The following is a 20,415-nucleotide window of genomic DNA, read 5'->3' as shown; positions in this document are numbered from 1 at the left end:
AAAAATTTAATTACGTTACAAAAATTCTTTATCCGGTGCAAGATGATAAATCTGCATCAACCTTTGCATCAATTTCCAGTTATTAAATATTTGAGGACACCATTACTTATGTTGTTGCCTTTAATTAACAAGCAACGAGCTCCTTCACTTCGTTCAGTTGACAAGCCGTCTTTAACTCGGCCCGCCAGGGATGTCGCTAAAGGAGGGCACTTTCCCCCCATACTTTGTCCGTAAGCACATAATTTTTTCCCACCCTGTAGTTTAATAATAATCATATTGCAGCTTATTAAAATATTTCTGTAGCAGCTCAACTTTCAAAGTTTTAGAATTCTAAATATTGAAATTAAAATACATAAAAGCAGCATATAAAATTACTTATCTTATGACCTATTTTGTCTTATTTTGTCGGCAAAAAGCAATACTGTACCTCAGTGCTTCCCCTTTGGAGGATTTATCTTTTTTTGGAGAATTTCGGCCGATTAGAAAGAAAAGAGGAAGGAATTTGAATTTGAAGGAATTTGGAAGGATTTTCTAAGAAACTGAGAGGTAATGGTTGAAATGCGTTTGAAAATTGGAAAGTTGCATTCTCAGTCAGTGAGAGAATTATGCAAACTTTGTCTCGTAAACTGACTTGTCAAATTTGAATTGCGTTATTGTTTTAGTTTAGTTCGTTGGTTTTAATTAGCCTTTTGTAGCTATTTGGAAACACCAACTTAAAATAAAGAAACTAAAAAATGACAAAGGAATCTCCTTCGCATAATCTATAACTTTCGTAGAGTTGCAAAATCAATTAAATGTGTTAAAAACTGGCTGTGTATGGCAACATGAACACAAGATTTATTCCCATCAAATCACTGTAATTTTGTATCTGCTCAAGAATTGATGAACCATGCCAAAACAGCAGAAATATATAGCAAACTTGCAGAACTCAATATCGTTTATTGGTTATACCTCGCCCAAATTGGAACATATTGAACTGATTTTGCATTTTTTAGAGGTAATTCATGGTGTTCTATTAGTTATGTTGTCCAAAGTTGAAATCTCCAAAAATATTTTTAAGATGTCATATTTAAGAACTCTGATGTCGTTACCCGCCATTCCTAAAGGTTCGAAATTTCAAAGCTAGACAAGGGAATATAAGGATTTTTTCGGGAAATCAGTTGAGCAAAAAGTGGAAGCACTCACCCCTTCAAAAAACCTTTTTGGCTTCGCCCCTGTTGCCCGCGTCTACTTTTTCAGTGCTGGCTTCATGCCTGCACAAAAGTCGTTTTTATATACGGGTGCTAAACTTCGGGTTGAGATGCACAAGGAATGTGTCAAAAGAACTCAAAAATCACTTTGAATGATATAATGTTGATACATAATAAACATTTCATCTCGATGTAAAATAGGTTGTATAAATTTTATTCATATTAGATTGTTTTCTGAGTTTTTAATTGTAATAGATTTCTGATAGTTTTGCTTAAGTCTGGGAAACAGGACAGTGCTAACAGCAATTGTAGCCGTTGAAGTGTTTGTCCTGTATAAATTGCTCTTTTGTTATTATTTTCAGCATCTAAGAAAAAAGTTTTTGCTTCAGAAGAAGCTGCATCAAATTTCATCATTATTAAGTTATATAATTGTTTTTCAAAACGATTTTTAATTTTTATACCATCAAAGATTGTTATTTATTAGGAAAAAATGAACTGACACTAGTTTGATTACTGGTAATAAAGCAAGGAGTTTAAATTTAATCTTTGCTTAAAAATGTTTCAATCGATAAATACGTTTAATACTGTCCTTTTAAGGAAAAGCTGGCAAAACATAATATATTTTTAACAACATTAATCTAGGCAATTTGCAGCATTCTGTAAAAAAGCGGCGCAAATGCGAAAAATTTATTGCATATAAAACTCTTAAATAGACACGAAAATTAATCACATTGTAAATATTTTAAACTTATTGTCTAATTTTTGATGAATTTTTGTTTTGCAACTGGGCAAGTTTCAAAGGATGCAAGATTAGCAACACTGTGTTTGTTGTGTGGAGAACATCTTGCCGGGGTAAATATTAAACGCGGATTGCCCGCGTGTAATGTGCAGGTGAACTCTCTAACCTGTTGAAGTACAATAGCGGTTCTGTTCATCTGTAGTGCATCTGCTTCCTCACTTTGCTGTGAACTTGCAGAAAAAGCTAATGACCAGACCGTACCGTTGCAGCTGAGAACTCTCATTGGGGAACTTTTGCATATATCTCTTAGTTTTAAGATGCGGCGAAGTAGATCTAAAGAGCTTGATGCGGAATATTGCTGCAAGATTCGATTGTTAGATGACTCGGAACTATCGTGCGATTTTAAGGTATGATGAACAATTTCCGTTTCGATTCTTTACCTTGTTAGATTACCAACATTGATGCAGTAAATGAGAATCATGAGGCATGCCCTTATTTCGCTGACAGTACAAAATTTTCTGTACATAAATTATAGTTAAATATGGAACAAGAACCGTTCAAGGAAGAAACATCAGTACTTTGTGTTGGAAAGAAGAAATACGATTACACTTTTGGATCGAACACTTCTGATATTAGGCCTACGCTACGCTCTCTTCACTCTGTGCAAAAGTATATTTAATTAGTGAAATAAGCTTGAACTTCACTTTAATTTCTTCAAAGAAGGCCGAGACGATGACTGAACTGTAAGAAATATTCCCTACCTCTTACCTGTCAGTTGATTCTATTGGACACGGGCATGGTTTTTAATGATGATGAAATTGCTAGAGAAAAAGTACGCCCATGAATTTGCCTGTAATTAGGAATTCATAGCCAAAAGCTTTTGAAGTCCCATTTGTGCACAATTTCTTCTGAATTGTAAGACAATTTTTGAATCTCTTCAGGAATCCATTGTCTGAAGTCCCACCCATGAAAACAAAGCTATTTGATAATTCTAAAAATAGTTGGTAAAATTGTTTTTCCATAAAAATATGAAAGCTTGTTTTCTCTTGATATAATCAGTATGTCTTATTAATGAGTTGTAAAAATATTTTTTGTTCAGGTGCCTCATTTTTTCATGAAAAAGTGACCTTTTTGTTATGGAACAGTGAATCATAGATTTTGTTTTACAGATGCAGCAGTTAATTTTTCAAACCACAATTTCACTTCTTTGCTATAATCACCATGAATGAAGCTCCAAAGTAAATCACAATAGACTAAATATTTATACCTATAAAATTACTGAAAATTATTATTTTGAGCATGAGAAATTATAATTTGATATCAGTTGATGGCTATGATAGAGACAAGCGGTGCTATTGTCCAAACGCTAAATCAAGATGGCACAAAGCCATCAGTATAAAAATCCTTGTCATAGACATTGTTTGTGTTTTACAATGATTCCTTCTAATTTGCCTTATAGAAAGATGCAAAGGGAGAGGATGTGTTTTCATTTGTCTGCAAAGAGATGGACCTGATTGAAAAGGATTATTTTGGACTCAGATATGTTGATAACAGCAAGCAAAGAGTAAGTTCACTGAAATGTAAACCTGGACATTTTTGTTTCTCTGCTTAATCTTTGCAGCAATCCATAGTTATTTGCTTGCCCAGCAGCAGTAGCATAGTTAGAAGGAGGCAGGAAGGCTAGGAGACAATAGGGGGTTGACGGCCTCCCTAACGACAAAACAAACTCTTTGAAGGGCATGGAACCCCATTTTCCCCTCTCAACTCGCCTTTGTTTACCACCCCCAATCATACCACCTTGGCTATGCTACTACCTAGCAGCTGTCCATCGAAATGATTACCTTGCAGATGGTTCTTTTTATATTGCTTTGGCTAGTATTAATAGCCATGTGGCAGTTGACAACTTGAAAAAAAACATTGTTGATCACATATGTACCTTACTTTTTGAAGTGAAAGCTTTGTTCAGAGTTGCAGGCTATTTTTGGCTGAGAACCCATTTCAAAGCATTCTGTTGTTTGTCAGATAAAGAAGAGATTAATTTGAACTGTCAAAAACATTAAATCTCCCATCCTTTATTCTGATTTTCAATATCTCAGATACTTTAATGAAAAAGTTTTATGGCAGGATATTGGACCCAGTTCTACTGTTTTTTCAAAAATTATCCTACCTGAGTTTATAATGGGAAACAATTTTCCTAACTGTTTTGTAAGCCTAATTTGATAGATTCTATTTGACTTTTCAACCTCAATAAAAGATGGTCTGCAGGCGCAGATCTAAACCGGTTGCACAGGTTTAAAAAAACCGGTCAAATTTCAAAAGCTATGTTTCTCTGTAAATCTTGAATTTTTTATCTAAAATTTTAATTGCAACAATTGCTGCATTTCTCCCTGACTGACTACAGTTCTTCTGTTTACATACTGAACTGAACCCCCACAAGATTCAGACAGAGTTCCCAGCTTCCTAATTCATCTTTTATTCCAAAGTTTATGAGGAAATTAAAATTGAGGAAATCAGTCGCCACTCTAAGTGACAGTCTGGAGTATGCTATCTATGCACCAATATTGAAACCGGTGGCTATTGTTTTCTGAAAACCTGTGAAAACCGGTGCCCATATGTTTCCCTTCTGCGAAAAAACCAGTGGCTCAAAAACATATTTGATATCAATATCCATGAGAATAAAAAAAGTCATGAAAATTAGAATCGAAGTTGCAAGAAGAGGATCAAAGGCCATGTTAAACAGAGTAAAATTGTGATATTTCAGATAAAGTGTCGGCAAATTAATTCCTTTTAAAGTTGCTAACCCCATTAAAAACTTTTAGCAATATTTATGGAGCAATAACACACAGGGCTGTAATGGGGTAAAGCACCCCAAAACCGGTCGAAATTTTGGCTAGATCCGCGCCTGGTCTGTCATGCCCAAGCTGCACAAGGGTCTATCTTGACAGGCCAAGTATATTCTATGTGCTAGCAGTTTTACAGCCATTTACACCCAAGCTGCATTTGATAAGTCTCTCAAGGGTTGTGTATAGACCTGTCAGCTACTTGTTTGGATTTGATAAGTGCTCTGGCGTAATGTTTCTAGATCTATTGTTAATTTATCTTTGGTCATATGGTTAGGCACAGACAACTTTGTTCAATAACAACTGCTCAGCCTTTTATGAATCTTGTGCTTGTAAAGGCACACAAGATATTTTAGCTATATAATGTCTGATAGGGTGTAATGTTTCACAGGCAGGTTGAGCATTGCTAGTCTTTAGGTGGCTACAGTTTGATTTTTTGCTGTCTGAAATACTATCAAAACATGAAAGTTTTTGTTGTCAGGGTATGTTTCCTTTAAAAAGCTGGTTTTTCAAAATTATTGAAAGGGCCAAGTTCCTTTCCTTTGAAAGTCATCAGTTTTTATAAAAAGCTTGATATAAGAAACTGCATATTCAGAAAAATTAAGAATTTTAAGTACTCAAAGCTAAAAAGCTGATTGAAAGTCAATGTACTTGGATGATTTCCATAAAACTTAAGACATAGAAAAAGACAACACAACTTCTTCACAGCAAAATTTAAAAACTCATCTTCTTAATTAAGAAGCATCTCATATGAAATGAAAACTTTTCAATGCATTAAAATTGCTATGTTAACACCTTTAAAAAACAAAGAGTACAGAAATATGCCATAGCATAACGAAACTGGAGGACTCTATGCCAACATTTGTTTCTTATAAAAAATAGATGTGGACCTGTCTAAACTTGTCCCATTTTTGTTAATTTTAGCATTGGCTTGAATTGAACAGAGAGCTTTCAAAGCAGCTGAAAAGTAAGTATTTTGGGAATATATTTATAGTTATTTCTAGATCTTTGATTGCATACTCTCTGGGTTTTTAGTAATTCTTGAAGTAGAAGGCTCGCTTTTAACAGTAGGCATCTAAAAGTTTACTAAAGTTTGTGCAGTTATACTGAAGTGAGGGTGAAAGTAGGTGAGGAAGGTTTGGTGAATAAGTGGCAAACTATAGCTGGCTGCCGGCTTCAAATGAAATCCTTGTACTCTTGTATCAATCTGTATTATCTCAGTCAAATATTTACTATTCTTGGATCATCTGCAATGGGCATAGGAATCAATTATTTCTCTTCATTGCCCCTACTCTTGTTGCCCCAAACAGCTGCCATCCAACAATTCTTATCACAATTGTTATTGGAAGACCAACATTGAAATTTAGACATTAGAATAAGTCCAATAAAGCACTGGTGTAAATAATTTGCCAAGCAAGAGCTTTTATATTTTGAAAATTATCTTACATGTATCAACTGAAATTTTAATGTTTTACCTAATTTGTATTGCAGATACAAGACAGCCATATATGTTTTTCTTCAGAGTAAGGTTCTACCCAACTAATCCCTCAAAACTTCATGAAGAGATAACAAGGTGGGTCACCATTAAATCAAGGAATACCTTCTACTTAATACTTGGGGGTGTTTCTTGGTCAAAAAAGCTAGACAGAACTACACCTTTATCAATAATGAGGTTTTCATAGGGTCTAAAAATAAGAAAATTAAATATAAAGAAAAACCTCTGTTTAACACTTCCCCCTGTTAACACCTGGATATCTTCCACGTGAAGGTTAGTAAAGACAGGCTTAGCAGCAGATTGTGATTTTTTCATGGTATGTAATATTTCTGATTTCCGAAGTCATGCATTTAAATTTAAGACTTTTTTCAAGTAAACACATATACTAGGCCCTTCTGTTTTGGACCCCTTTCCTTTAAGCCCCCTCTAGAATCACCACCATAGATAAGCCCATGGCATCTTAATAATGTTTTTATGCTATGTCAATTTATGTCAGCAAAAAGTTACATACCACAAAAACAACCTGAGCTTTTAACATTTTGGGACAAAACTTATGTTGTGAACCATAAACGCATAGTGGCCTTAGTCACTTGTGATCTTTCAGCATAGTCTCATGATAGTTATTATAGCATATTCGTAAATGCCAATTATAGGGTTTTTTGCGCTACAATGCAATATTTTCCAAATTTATTTTCTGAAAAGTTTTTAGCAGCTGTTTTCCTTACTGTATATCAAGGAAACAAATGCCCCGAAAAAGATTTGTACAATATACAAGCCATATCGGTCTCCATACTGAAACATTTTCTTAAATTTAGGCATTCAGTTTTCAGTGTCATTGTCCTGTTCAATAGAGACCCTTGTCTCCTAATTTCCTCATCTCCTTTCAGGTCTTTCAGATAGATTTTCCAATTTGCAGCCAGGCAGTTATATAAGCTGCTAGTTGTAACTGCAGTACTTTAATCATATTTTATAAACATTCTGCATTGAGTTTGTCAAAGAATAGAAAGAGAAAAAAGCAAAAAGTTAAGTTGAAAAATAAATTTGTATGTTTGAGATAACATGATTTGAAGCCATGCTGGATATTTTTGAGTCATAATAAAACATAATGGCTGCAGGTGCCTAGTCTGCCCAAAATTGGATGCCCCAGCTGTTCATTTTCCTGAACATCTATTAATAAATTCTGTTCACAATGTCTAGCTTAATTGCTATGGCATTTAGAGAACATTAGAGATCAAGCTTGCTATTGAAAAATACTATTGATAAAAATTCTCAAAGGATTTATAAATAGTAGGCACACAGGCATAAATTCTAATTGACCTCTAGAAAACCGTTGACATTATATAGCATGAAATATTTCTTGGTAAATTATTTCATGTTTACCTCTAAACTATTTGATGGTTTATATCGTATTTGCAAAACCGAACATTTTCAGTTAACATAAATGGTCAATGCTCTAATCCTGGCAATCTTTTATGCAAAGCCCCACAGGTGTATATTCTTGGTCCATTAGTATTCCTTCTGTATGAAAAACAACATGCTGCAAGCAGTTGATTGCCATCTCTTATTATACACAGATGACTCATGTCTTAGTATTAAGGGTAAAAATGTACAAACTGTAAATATGTACGAATCCATTTAATATACACAAGTTTCGACTCTCTTTGCGACTCATTGCTAGAATATATGCTAAAAATTCACTGTCTTGATATCAAAACGAAATGTATTCTTTTTTCACGCCACAAAAATAAATACCTACAAACTTTCTATTAATAGAAATGGTATTCAAATTACGCAACATTTTCAAGTTACATTCTTTGGTTGTGTGAAAATTAAAGCGATGACAACGAAAATATCGCCAAAAATAAATGACCGAGTTGCCTTCCTACATAGAACACAAAATTTTCTTTTACACAATCTTAAGGTTGCTGTTAAATGCCCTAATCCAATATTGCTGTTTTTAAATTTTAAGAGGCTGTTCGCCATCACGTATTGCTCGGAGCTATTTAGCAAAATAGAACAGTACCATTCCACAAGAAGATCCAAAGAGATATTGTATCTCTCTTTTGTAAAAGGGTTATCTTATCTGGTGCCCAAAATTCGGTATAACTTGCTCACAGATGTTAAATCCATAAGCATTTGAAAAACGTTTAAACACCTATGTTTCTTTTAGTGAGTCCCTCAAAAGTATTGTTTAAAGAATGCAAATACTCAAAACAAGAAATTTTCATAATTTTTTTGAAGTTTAGCTTTGTACCACAAAGTGCAATTATTTGAAGACCAGCCACAATTTCACTAAAATTTCCTAACTTGAGAAGGTTCACAAAGAATGAAGAAATCTCTTATCGCAAAAACTTTGTATTGATTTTACTGGTCTACAGCCGACTGTTTGAGACTTCAGTGGTTTTTTAACTTTGATTTCATTGTTGCTTTTCTCTTATATCTCAAATAGAGATTATCATAATATTGATTTTGGATATCCTACTGTTCTAGGTACCAGCTGTTTTTGCAATTAAAAAGAGATATTCTCCATGGAAGGTGAGTCCTCTTGTACAAACATTAATCTAAATAATATTTTCCATGAATTATATGTTGGCTAAGTGGTTAGGGTAGCAGGCTACAGATCCAAGGGTCTAAGATTTGAGTCCCTAACCTAACAAAACTTTTACTGTTAGTGAGGAGAGTCGCCAGCTCTCTGCAAATCCAGGCGTAGAAATCATGCAATGTGATCACATCGAGAGAAAAGACCAGGACGCTGCTCGATAAGCTTAGCTTCCCAGTGACCTAAAATACTACCGCCGGATGCAAGGTAGAAACCAATATTTAAGTACTTAAACACTTATCTACTTGTACATAAGCTTGTGATGTTTTAAAGTATTGAAATGGAAAAAACTTCAGTGTATCTCAAAACCAAATGTAAATATACTGTAGATCTTTTAAGTAGGCCCTGACCGCTAAAATCGTTTTTGCAAGTAAGATCCTTCTATCGGGTAGCCCAAATGGACAATAATAAAAATCAGCAAGAAATGAATTTACATGGTTTTGGAAATTTTTTTTCAAGGTCAAGAACGATCTTTTCTCCCTGATATCGAATTGAAACTAGCGTTAGCTAAGCGCTTCATTGTTTGATAGCAGTTCCTTCACTCAGTTTTGCAACTCCCCAAGTGTCTACCCAAATTTTTAATGCCCAATCAGCTCATCCCGAAAAGTTTTATACATGAATAGGATAACTGATTCTTTTAGCTTATCATCCAAGACAGAAATTTTCTAAGAAACTATTGAGGCTTACTGCCCTGTTCAATGCTGATAGCTCTCCTGCTATAATGCCTTCGAGGTAATTCCGCACGGGGTAATGGGGGAGCAAAGATGTATAGCACAAATGGACAAATATCCAATTGTCAATAGGTGTACAGTAGTATGGTACTGGTTGTTGTAGATATATATAATTATGTGTGAATGAAGAAAAGTTCACTGTAGCAGGCTGCTCGACGGGCTCCAAGGAGTTCTTGTGGCGAAAAGTAGATAAAAATTTCACTGATTTAAGTGTATTTATTGTTGTTTATTTTCAGCGTATTGCGGTGTTTCTTATTTGCTACATATACAATTATCCCTGCCTTGTTTTCAAGAGTCCAACTTTCAATTTCTGTGGCATAATGATGTAGCATATTGAGCAAAAACATGTCTTTCGTTTTTTAGGCTTCTTTGTCCTTTTACTGAGATTACGGAATTGGCTGCGCACATTGTTCAAGGTACTGTACTAATTTTTGTAGATTTGATGATTGATTCCTCAACTTTGTTTAAAGAGAGGAAATAATTTGTTTAAAAAATGTATACCAGTAAATGATATTTTGCTCCAACGCATATATTCATATGATCCAATCATAGATTCAAAGCGAAGTATTTCTATTATCGAAATTGAAGGTTACCAATAGAAGAAATTTATATTTGTATGTAGTAGATAGTAAATTACACTCATAATTAGCTAGCTAACATTTAATGAGTATTATAAAATGTTTCTATTACAAATGAATTAGAACTAGTTCGGGATGGTGTCAAACAGACCTTGTTGTCACCCTGGGTATTCGTAAAAAAATCACTCTTTTACAGAAAAAAAGTTTAATAGAAGTATTCGATACTTGCTCTTTTCATCTGATCATTGTTATTTTCTGTCTGTAAGTATGGTAGGTAAGTAGCTTTGGACTGAAAAATTTATTGCTTTAACAATTTCAAGCCAAAAAATATTTCTCCTAGGCCAATGTTTGCTCTTATTGTATTTGTAGCTGAAGCAGGAGATTTTGATGAAACTGAGCACCAAGGGAATTACATCAGTAGTATAAAACTTTTACCAAGGCAGGTATGTGATCTTTTTCTATTTCGTCTCTATATTCCAGTTTAAATCAGCTCTTATTTCATACATACTTTGCTCCTATTGAAACAATATCTCAGGTTTCTGTTGTCTACCGAAGCTATCCATGCTTTACGAAAAGTTATGCTGTGCGAATTTGGCTGTTTGCAATTAAACTGTAATTGGCCGATTAATTAGTCATTCCTAGTCTAGCAACAAAGATTAATTAGCATTTCTTTTTGGAAGCAGATCTCTCAGTCTACAGCCTTTTAAGACCATATTTTGTATCATCAAATGTGGAGACCATTTTGTCTCACGAATAGTCTTAAATGGATGTCTCTTGAATACATCAGCAACTGGACTGAATTTATCACTGATTATTTTGGTCAATCATTCTTTTAGTTATAGCGTATATACTAGGTCTTTACAGAACCAAGAAAAAGGATGCTAAATCCTTAAAAATTTGATTCAGGTTTAATTATTAATCAGTGAAACTTAATTTTATAATATTGTTGATTGTATTGTCTGACATCCAACATTGTTTACAAGCAAGATCCTGCGTAGATGATTATTTCTTAGACCTTTCCTGTGTTCTTTTCAAGTCTCTTTTCATCTGTTGTTTGTCAACACTGCTCGCGTCAATTCATATTCAATCGTGATCCCGTTGTGCTTGCACCTGTTATTGCTCGAACTTTTGTCGATTTCGCTATGTTTGTCGGTGTCTTCAGTCACAGCTTGGCCAATCTCTTTAGAGGTCCAACTTTGATGTTTGGTTGCTTGCAAGGTGCCTTTTGAATGACCAAATATTTTAGCATGCATATAATATCATTTGAATTCATTTCCCTTAAACCGAAAACGCTTATATTTAATTATAGGTTTCGCTTTATTCCCTTTACGACAGTCTCATTTATGACTGACGCAGGATATTTACGAATATCGAGCATCTCCCTAATCAAAGACTTTGCCGATCCCGACTGATGAAACTTAAAGAGACGTTTTCTGGTCGTCTAAATTACAGATTTTGATGAAAAGTTATTACTTTGGTAAAAATTGTGAATATGAGTTTCTATCCGGTGTGGGATTGACAGTGACTTGAGACAATAAATGAATTGAAATAATAACATGCTTGTCTTTTAACCCTCACAAAGAGGTGAGCCTAAGCGAAAAATGAACTCTTTCTATTGACAAAAATTTGTATTTTTTGAAAAGATGACCTTGCCTAATGATTCTACTATTGCCCTGTATGAGTACTTAATGTTTCACTCAATCTTATAAACTTTATGTTTCAATAATATTTTCGACTAAGTCTTCATTTCTGCGACGTTAACATGCTTACCTTGGGGATTTTCTGATTCTAAAAATGCAAGCTGGCAGTTCTCATTGAGTTGCGCGCCCTTTCATAGACTTTTTTGACTGGTAGGAGCGCAATAAACGCAAAAATTTTCTAGAAAGAGAACAACCATCTCGTGATTTATATTGTCCAAGTCACCCAAATATGTTCAGTGCGACGATCTTATTTTAGACGGAAAAACTAGAAGATAGAATAGCAGAAATCCACAAAGCCTTGAGGTAACTTTAGTTTGCTCAGCTCCGAGTTTGTTTGTTTATTTATATTTGTTTGTTTGTTTGTTTGTTTGTTTGTTTGTTTATTTGTCTGCATAATATTAAATTGAAAAAATCAAATCTTATCAAACTGAATTTTATATTCAAGCCATTTAAAATCCTTTGAGCTAGTTAAAACTTATTTCAAATAATTATTCTTCTCCAATTAATCGTTGTTCTTAATTACTTCCATATTTCTGTCAAATTTTGTCAAGTTAATGTGCTATTCACGTTTTTAAATGTTGCTAAAATTGCAATGAATAGAAAACAATATTGTCTGAAGCGGCTACAGAAATGCTAATTTTCTTGGAATATTTGAATGTTTGAAATGCATCAAAACATAAGCTATGATATGCTGCTACTTGGTTTTCTCCAACCAGATACTTTCATTGGCAATGATTTGCTTTCATATTGATTTGTCGTAATTCTAGTTTCCACGGTAGTGTTTGTAAACAGGGTTCAAATTGAGTTGTCTTCACATTTTTATCATTTCCTTGGATTACTTTTTATCTTGCCCCCCCCTCGTAAAAGCTCCCCCCTAAGAATAACGCCCACCCCTGGAAGTGAACATTTTTGATAACCCCTATCCAGGCATAAGACCCCGCCCCCCGCCAAAATGCTAGTTTTTGCGCGTACAATTCAAAGATACAACATGATTGATGAAGCATTTAGCGGCGAATAAAGAACCAAAATTAACGAGACGTTGCCCGTCAAATGAAGAGATCGCCGATTTACAATGAACTTGTCAATATTTTGAACTAAGATATCTTTTGTGCTTTAATTTATACTTTGGTTTGACATTTTCCAAGGAGGGTGTTACTTACATTTATTTATCACTATACTCTATATTTATTTATCATTTTCAAACAAATTGAACTTGAAAACGCTACAAAATGAGCTATTTGTGGCAATAAGATAATGATGTTTTAGCCCTCTCGCATAATCCCCTATATGAATACTGCTTTAATTAGCAAGCCCCCAGTGGGCAAATTCGCAGGCTTACTGTACAATGATTAAATGTGAAATGTTTTTTTAATTTGCAGTGGAACGACGCCTGTGCTGGCAGAGGAAAAGTTTTTAGATAAAGCTAAGGAAATGGATCTGTATGGAGTCGACCCACACCCTTGTCGAGTAAGTTTTGAGCAAAGTTAGAAGGTTCAGCTTAGGGATTTACCGGATATCCGGTAGGCCGGATAATCCGCCGCCGGATCGCTGATTTTTTGAAAATCCTGTTCCAGCCGGATTTGTTTCCGAAATCCGGCCAGTTGCCGGATTTTCCAGAATTTTAATCATAGCTAAGAAAATTTCTAGAGAAAACAAGTTATAAAAGTGTAAATACAAAGAACAACAAAAATTAAAAGCAATAGAACAAACTTGAACGAAGTTTTAAAAGTTAAAAAGAAGCGTCCCAATCGGCAGTCAAACATAAAGACAGTCAAACATAAAAAAGCTACAATCGTCCCAGGTTGTGATGCAAGAAAAGCAACTTCTCGCCATTCCTTGGAAGAAGTCTTGATCGCTTCTCTTCAAAAATGTTAGTGTAAGTTGATGTGCAAACAAATCAACCTTAGATCTTCTAAAACACAGCTTACGAAAAGCTATCAGAGTAGCTGACTTTGCTCCGTACACAGCACAAAGTGACACAATTTTTCAACGTCTATAACTCTTGAACTTTGACAAACTCTACAAGCTTGAAACAGCAAATTCATGTTTCAAATCGATAAAAAATAACTACACTAACTTGACGATAACATTTTTATGATAAAACAAGCGCCTTTTATCTTCTCACTATACATTTTTTCGCAAAGTAGCTCAAAACTTTTTATTACTGAAAAATCCATAAATGGCCAGATTATCCGGTAAAATCCGGCCGGATATTCCATGAAGAAATCCGGTAAATCCGATTCCGGCCGGATTCTGAAAATCCTGATCCGGTACACCCGAACTTCATCTATACTCTTGTTTTCTTGCAATCAACAAAGAAGTAAATCTACAAGACAGCTTTATTAAAATATTCTTGATTTTCTTATTTGCAGCTTTCATTTTTCGTATGGAATTGAATGGTTTTGCACGTTTCATTTTTCATTTTTCGTAAGAGATACAAAATATTGCGCTCATTAAAATTTAGAATAGAAATCAAAGAAATTATTTTTAACCAGGTTTTAACCGTACTGCGTAAACTGGTTTCACCTCTGCTTCGATCGACGATGCTGAACTTGTAAATTACAGTCCTCCTTAATGAACCCATAGCCTCTTAAGATCAAAGTGCCAGTGATACTGCATGTTGGTAAAAGCTTTATTGTTTTAACAGGACCAGGACGATGCTCAGCTTTATCTTGGACTCACGCCTCAAGGCATACAGGTTATACGAGATGCAAAACGAGTTTCTGGTTTTCCTTGGTAAGTGGAACAGGGTATTACGAATTACATCAAAATTCTAGAACATGGTATGATTTAAAAGAAAATAAGGAAGTAATATGAGAGAACAGCTTACTCTGTTATCTAGGGTATTCGAATAAGCATTAAAAGTTGCAAGTTGTAAATATCATAAGATCTGCTAAATTTTTGCATTATTGTACCGAACTTTTTGCATACTTTTTATGGGACAGGGTATGCTTTTGTCAATTTTTTATGAGACAGGGGGAGGGTGCAAAAGGTTTTGCTGCGCATCCTGTCATTTTCCTAATCAAGGAACTTAATTTGGTTGCAGTCCCTCTGATAAGCATTTATGGTCGTGTTTGCCACTAGACGGTTTTACGAATGGATTCATTTCAAGCAGTGTTGCGAAAGTGATGTATTGATGTAACTGATCTTATTGTCACCCAACTAGACGCTTTCCTGTTGTCATCTAAAATTTCATGCTTTTCCTCAGATGGTGTTACCTAATGATTCAAAATTGGTATTGACTGTTGTCCCTAGAATTACAAGTAAAACCTTTCAGGTCCAGAATTTGTAACCTTGTCAGATTCATTCAAAATTTCAATTTATATTTTTCAATACATTGCTATATTATACTATTTTCGTTTACTTTAAAATTTAACGTGGCCGGTAAGCACAAACAATTTACTGGATTTTTTATTAGTTGTATTAAAGTTTATAGTCAGATGATTTTGTGACAAAATATGAATCTTTTTATTGTTATTAGTTTCTCATAACCCAGTTTGGTTTACAGGGGTGAAGTTCACAAGGTCACATATGACAGCAAAGCTTTTTACATACAGACCCTAAAAGACAAGGTATAGACGTTATTCTTTGCACTTTAAGCTGTAACTATGTTAGTTATCTTTTATTGAAACCTCTCTACTATAGTAATGGCACCAGTCCCTTTTCGAGGACTATAAAACAGCCGACCAATCATTCTGGTTTGTTCTCTCTTGCTTGATGTGATTGACATAAAATCAAACCGATCTTAATAATGCAAATAGAGTTGCTTACTTTAAACTCGGCATATGTCGAAGTAAAATAGGTAGAAAATGATTTTGTCTTATAATTTTCATTTACGCTTTTCCCCTATGTCAAAGTTTTTGAATCAGGAATCGAATATCTTTAATCAAAATTAATACCTCAGGCAGTTTGAATATTACTATCATGATGAATATTCAATCAAGCAAGTCGAATTTCCAGTACGAAGCTAAAAAATTATTAAACAAAGCTGAGTAAGCTTACTTCGAGAGCGTCATTAAAAACCCAAAAATGCACGGCACCTTGGGAAATTTATCTCTAGTTGTTGCCTGATGGCAACACTAATCGTGAAACTGAAAATGGCAACTTAAAATTGTCCTGTTCTATACCTTAAAGCGTGTTTTTATATGCATCCAGAAATTCGATCTATTGGCAACTCGAATACTGCCAAGGTCGAACACATGGCAGGCCCCAGTTGATTCCACTCATAAAAAGTTATCTATATATCGTTTTCTCCTTCCAGAAAAAGACAAACTACTCGTTCAAACTGAACGATGCCCCAGCTTGCAAACATCTTTGGAAATGCACCATTGAACAGATGGCCTTTTATGGGTATGCAATCTCGTTTTAAATACTCCTCATGTCATTCCTCGTGTAATGTTGTAATATTTGTTGCTTATTGTTTTCTTCTCTGATGGATATGTTTCATCTTAATATCCCCCTTTTCTTCATCAGTGGGGATTCAGTAAAAGCTCAACACGCAAAGAGATCGACGTTATCGCCACAGAATCTGTTCAAAAGAAAAAAATACACTTACAGGTAATTGCTAATTTCTTCAAATTTTTCAGGCTAATGATTTTTGAAGTCGTGTCCCTAATTATAATGATAAAGTATTGTCTCTAAACAGAATCTTTCCAATATCATCAACAACGTGAGTCTAAACTCCTTTTCCATATCAACACTCCTTTTCCAAATCCTTTTCATCAGTTTTCTGTTGTTAATTTATTCTTTCGTTGAATTTAGTGGGAAAACAGAATCTCAGATTAACCTTGAAGTTGAGAAGATCCATAGAATCCAGCCTAATTTTTCAAGGTGCGTTGTTATAAAAATTTTTGTAGTCTTCTCTTCCTAAATCCATTTTTGCTACTTCATTTGTGCCGTTTACCAATTGGTGTTTACTATTTATTTTTATCACTTTAGGCAGTGTTTTTTCTGATTTTTTCGTCAGTTCATTTATTATAATAAGCAAGTAGTAGAGAAATTCAAAAAATCTTTTTGCAATGAAAGGGGCAAACATATCTTTTTCGAAGCCTAATCTAAAGCCGAAATAAATTGGTATTGATGAAAACAAAATTGTCAATATACCAATATAAAATATATGAATATAAAATCTCCAATTGAAAGACATAATTATTTATCTTAAGTTCTTAAGCTATGTATACGTGGTCTAAATGAACATTAACTTAATGAATGTTTACTGTTTTTTTATTTTCGTTGCTACGACTGGCAGTTATTAAGACGAACCTAAACATTGACTGTTTCGAAACAAAGAATTGAAAGTAATGAAGAACTCAAATCGATAGCCATTTTTCTGCTATTTTAGCCATTTATCCAGCTAATCCTTATCTTGAATTACTTCTTAAATTGATCCTAATTTTAAATGATCTTCGTTCACATGATTTGAAGTATACCTTTCCCCCTTCAGAACACCGAGCATCCGCATGGTGACATCACGGAAAACCAGTGCACAGCAGAGCCGCAATTCTTTTGCGCTTGATGACCGTGCATCGCAGATTTTCTCTACAACTGAGTCTGGACAACGAGACCTGAATGTCTCAAATGGAGATGACGATAAAGAGAGGGCAGATGAGAGGCAAGTCGACCACCTCAAAGAATTCGAAACTAGCGAATTCCCGCCAGAACCTCCATTGGATGCGTCACGCACCTCCTTAGCGGTCACGGATGAGGATCTCTCTGAAAGCGACCGCTCGCCAACCGGTCCTATGGAATCTGCGGAAGAAGACGAAATCAGACCTGAATGCGATGAAAAGTCTGCTGGAGAAGGGGCACGAGGAATTAAACTCTGGAGAAAATCATTTTTGATCTTTATTATTTTAGGTTTCATAGCCCTGTTCCTAGCTCTTTTGATTGAAATGAAATTGAATTTTACGAGACGTGGTTAGTACATTTATGGAAAACTATTTCATAAAGAATGTAGAGATAAATTATAGCATATAGATAAGTAGTAACGGAATCCGGAAAGAGTGGGGGTTGCACGGATAACAACTGTTAGAAAGGAGATTGAAAACAAAAGATTTACATCAACTACACCAAAAACTATGCCCTACTTTATTGTTTTCTGATGAAATCTGACAAAGTTTTGTTTATTGACCAAAGAAAGGATGAAAAATTTGCTGTATTCTAAATAGGCAAGTTGACGAAATCATTGAGTCGAAATCGAGGCATTTTCATTTAATGTTTCCCCGATCTGACTGATTCGATGTGGTTGCTATGATTCCTCTTAGAGCCGATAATCGTTTTTAGCGTAGCAAAAGGACATTCTACACAAGCGTTTTTATGTGATTTTGCCAAAATTGACTATTGCTTGGAATTTCAATCTGAATTTTGTTTATTAACATGTTAAGGTAGGTTTATGATAACGTGGAACAGAACAAATTTGTATTGTCTTGATATAGGTAGAGTACACTTCCAAAAGCTTAGTCCAGTAGTTTACTGATGATATTTCCCGAATTTAACTTCTGATTATTCATCTTAAACAAAGAAGGAACAAGGCCATGCATATCAGGGAGCCAGAGGGTAGTTTCCCCTAGAAACCCTAAATTTTGATGTTTGTATAACCTACTGTTATAAAAGCAATTAATTCAAAATCCTTGAAAAAGTGCATCAATTTGAAGAGTAAAACTGAAGTTATGGAGCTGTCTAAAACTATCTTCTGTGTTCACATATGCTATGGCTCATGACATATCCCTCTATACACCCTTCCAATATTACGCCCACTGAAATGTACCAGTGTGTGACCTTGAGAACATAGTATTTATGAAATGCTAATATCACGATGCAAGATATTCTGTATTATTGTTGGCTGCAATTTGAGATAATTTTAGTGTTTTATTGTCATTATTGCGATTATCTGTAGAAATTCGTTATATATCACGCAATAGTTATATCTGTGGCTTTTTTACATTATTTTCTTCCAGTTGAAATGAAAGCCTTCAAGAAATTGTTTTTAAAAGTTTAATTAAAAGAAATAAAAGAAGATGCGAGAACTGTCATCACTCTTCCTTTTTGAGCAAAATAGGTATTTTTGAATCACAGTTATTCACTGAAAGTATTATATTTGCAAACGATCATAACCTGCATTACCTTCATTTCGTTTTCTTTTAAGGTTAAAAAGTTTAGATGAGCAAAATATGTAATATTGGTTGCTTATATGTTATACGTCCAGTGGCGTAGCTAGCCAAATAGCAGTGGTCATGCCCTCCCTTCAAATTTGAAAAAATGGGTGTGGCCAAATTTTACCACGCCCAATTTTTTAGTTGATGAGTTCCTTTTGAAAATTTCAATTTTAAGGCTTGTGACTTATAAAAAAAATTTTGATTAACTTTTGGAATGAGCTTTTCTTATTTCATAGCAATCATCTTGTTACACCATGAAATGAACTTTATCTTATAGCTGTGACACTGTTTTGGTTTGTTGGTAATTTATACAGACAGAGTTCTGACAATTTCCAAACAGAACTGTACAAAAGACATTAAAAAACATTAGTTTAGTATAGTAGATAAACTTAGCTTAAATAAAAAATTCTGTGGTTCTCCTAATTTCTTTCAATTTGCAGGCTGAAATACATTTGTAAATTTTAGAGATAAGCTAAAATTTGTAGATGAAACAATAAATGACATGAAACTGAATGGGAGCTTTTTGGTCATCCTTTCCACAAATAGTCGTATTATCAATCTATTGAAGGTATTTTAAAGCCATCATGATTAACTAACAACCTCAATAGAGCTGATAGATAAATAAAACAAACAGGCAAATGAAAATGCAATGTAAATATTGATATGAAATATATAGGAAGCTAAAATAATGGATACGCCTAGTTGCAAATGTTTTCTGCAAAGTTAGACTTAATAAAAAAATACCTTGCAAAATAAGTTTAGCTTAACAAAAACATTGATGTTTCCACATATACTTTTGGTAAATATCCACATAATTGGATTGTCTTTACTAAATCTAGCAAACAAGGCTTGTAAATGAAATAATTTGATCTTGTAAATTTTCAAATATATCAAAAGTTGTAATAATGAAATAAAACTGTTTAAATAACAAGATCAGTAACATGCTTAACTTGTCTCTGGTCATTTTATTTCAACAGCTTTTAGTAAAAAGGTACTTTCAACTATAAGTGAAGTCAGTAGAGCTTTGAGTTTGACTTTAGTTGTGTTTAAAACAGTGTTATTGCATGTGATGAAAAACAAACAATTGAAGAATAACTTTAAGCAAGTTTTGGCATTCCCTATCCATTAACTACAATCTTATTGTCCTAATCATAATATGGTAACAATGCTTATAAAGGGCTTAACAGTTTCTAAATATGCTGCTAAATGTCTGGAAAGTTTAAGCTGTCAAATCTGTTGGTTTGGAAAATAACACTGCTATCTCCTCCATCCATCTCCAGTGAACAGCACCAAGATTTGGCATTCATTAAATCAAGAAGATTCTTTGCAAATGTTCAACTAGTAACAATTGATTACTGAAAAGGCTGAGAGTTTGGTTTGGTTGCATAA

The 20,415-nt window shown here is 34.2% G+C and overlaps 1 protein-coding gene across 1 annotated transcript; it reads left to right on the top strand.

Moving 5' to 3' along the window:
* Nucleotides 1-2,046: 2,046 nt before the first annotated feature.
* On the top strand, nt 2,047-18,795 carry LOC135687608 (FERM domain-containing protein 5). Its single transcript, XM_065204205.2, has 15 exons — nt 2,047-2,336; nt 3,389-3,493; nt 5,694-5,736; nt 6,261-6,342; nt 8,755-8,799; nt 9,958-10,010; nt 10,542-10,615; nt 12,129-12,175; nt 13,252-13,339; nt 14,520-14,608; nt 15,381-15,444; nt 16,134-16,222; nt 16,346-16,429; nt 16,634-16,702; nt 17,316-18,795. Exons 1-15 carry the CDS (start codon nt 2,247-2,249, stop codon nt 17,791-17,793), a joined length of 1,500 nt encoding a protein of 499 aa, XP_065060277.2. The 5' UTR covers nt 2,047-2,246; the 3' UTR covers nt 17,794-18,795.
* Nucleotides 18,796-20,415: the final 1,620 nt, after the last annotated feature.

Source organism: Rhopilema esculentum, chromosome 20, assembly GCF_057945365.1.
Source record: "Rhopilema esculentum isolate cy_ngs chromosome 20, ASM5794536v1, whole genome shotgun sequence".
In the NCBI taxonomy this organism is placed as follows: Eukaryota; Metazoa; Cnidaria; class Scyphozoa; order Rhizostomeae; family Rhizostomatidae; genus Rhopilema; species Rhopilema esculentum.
The sequence above is the reverse complement of the archived record's forward strand: the minus strand, read 5'-3'. Positions and strand labels throughout refer to the sequence as shown.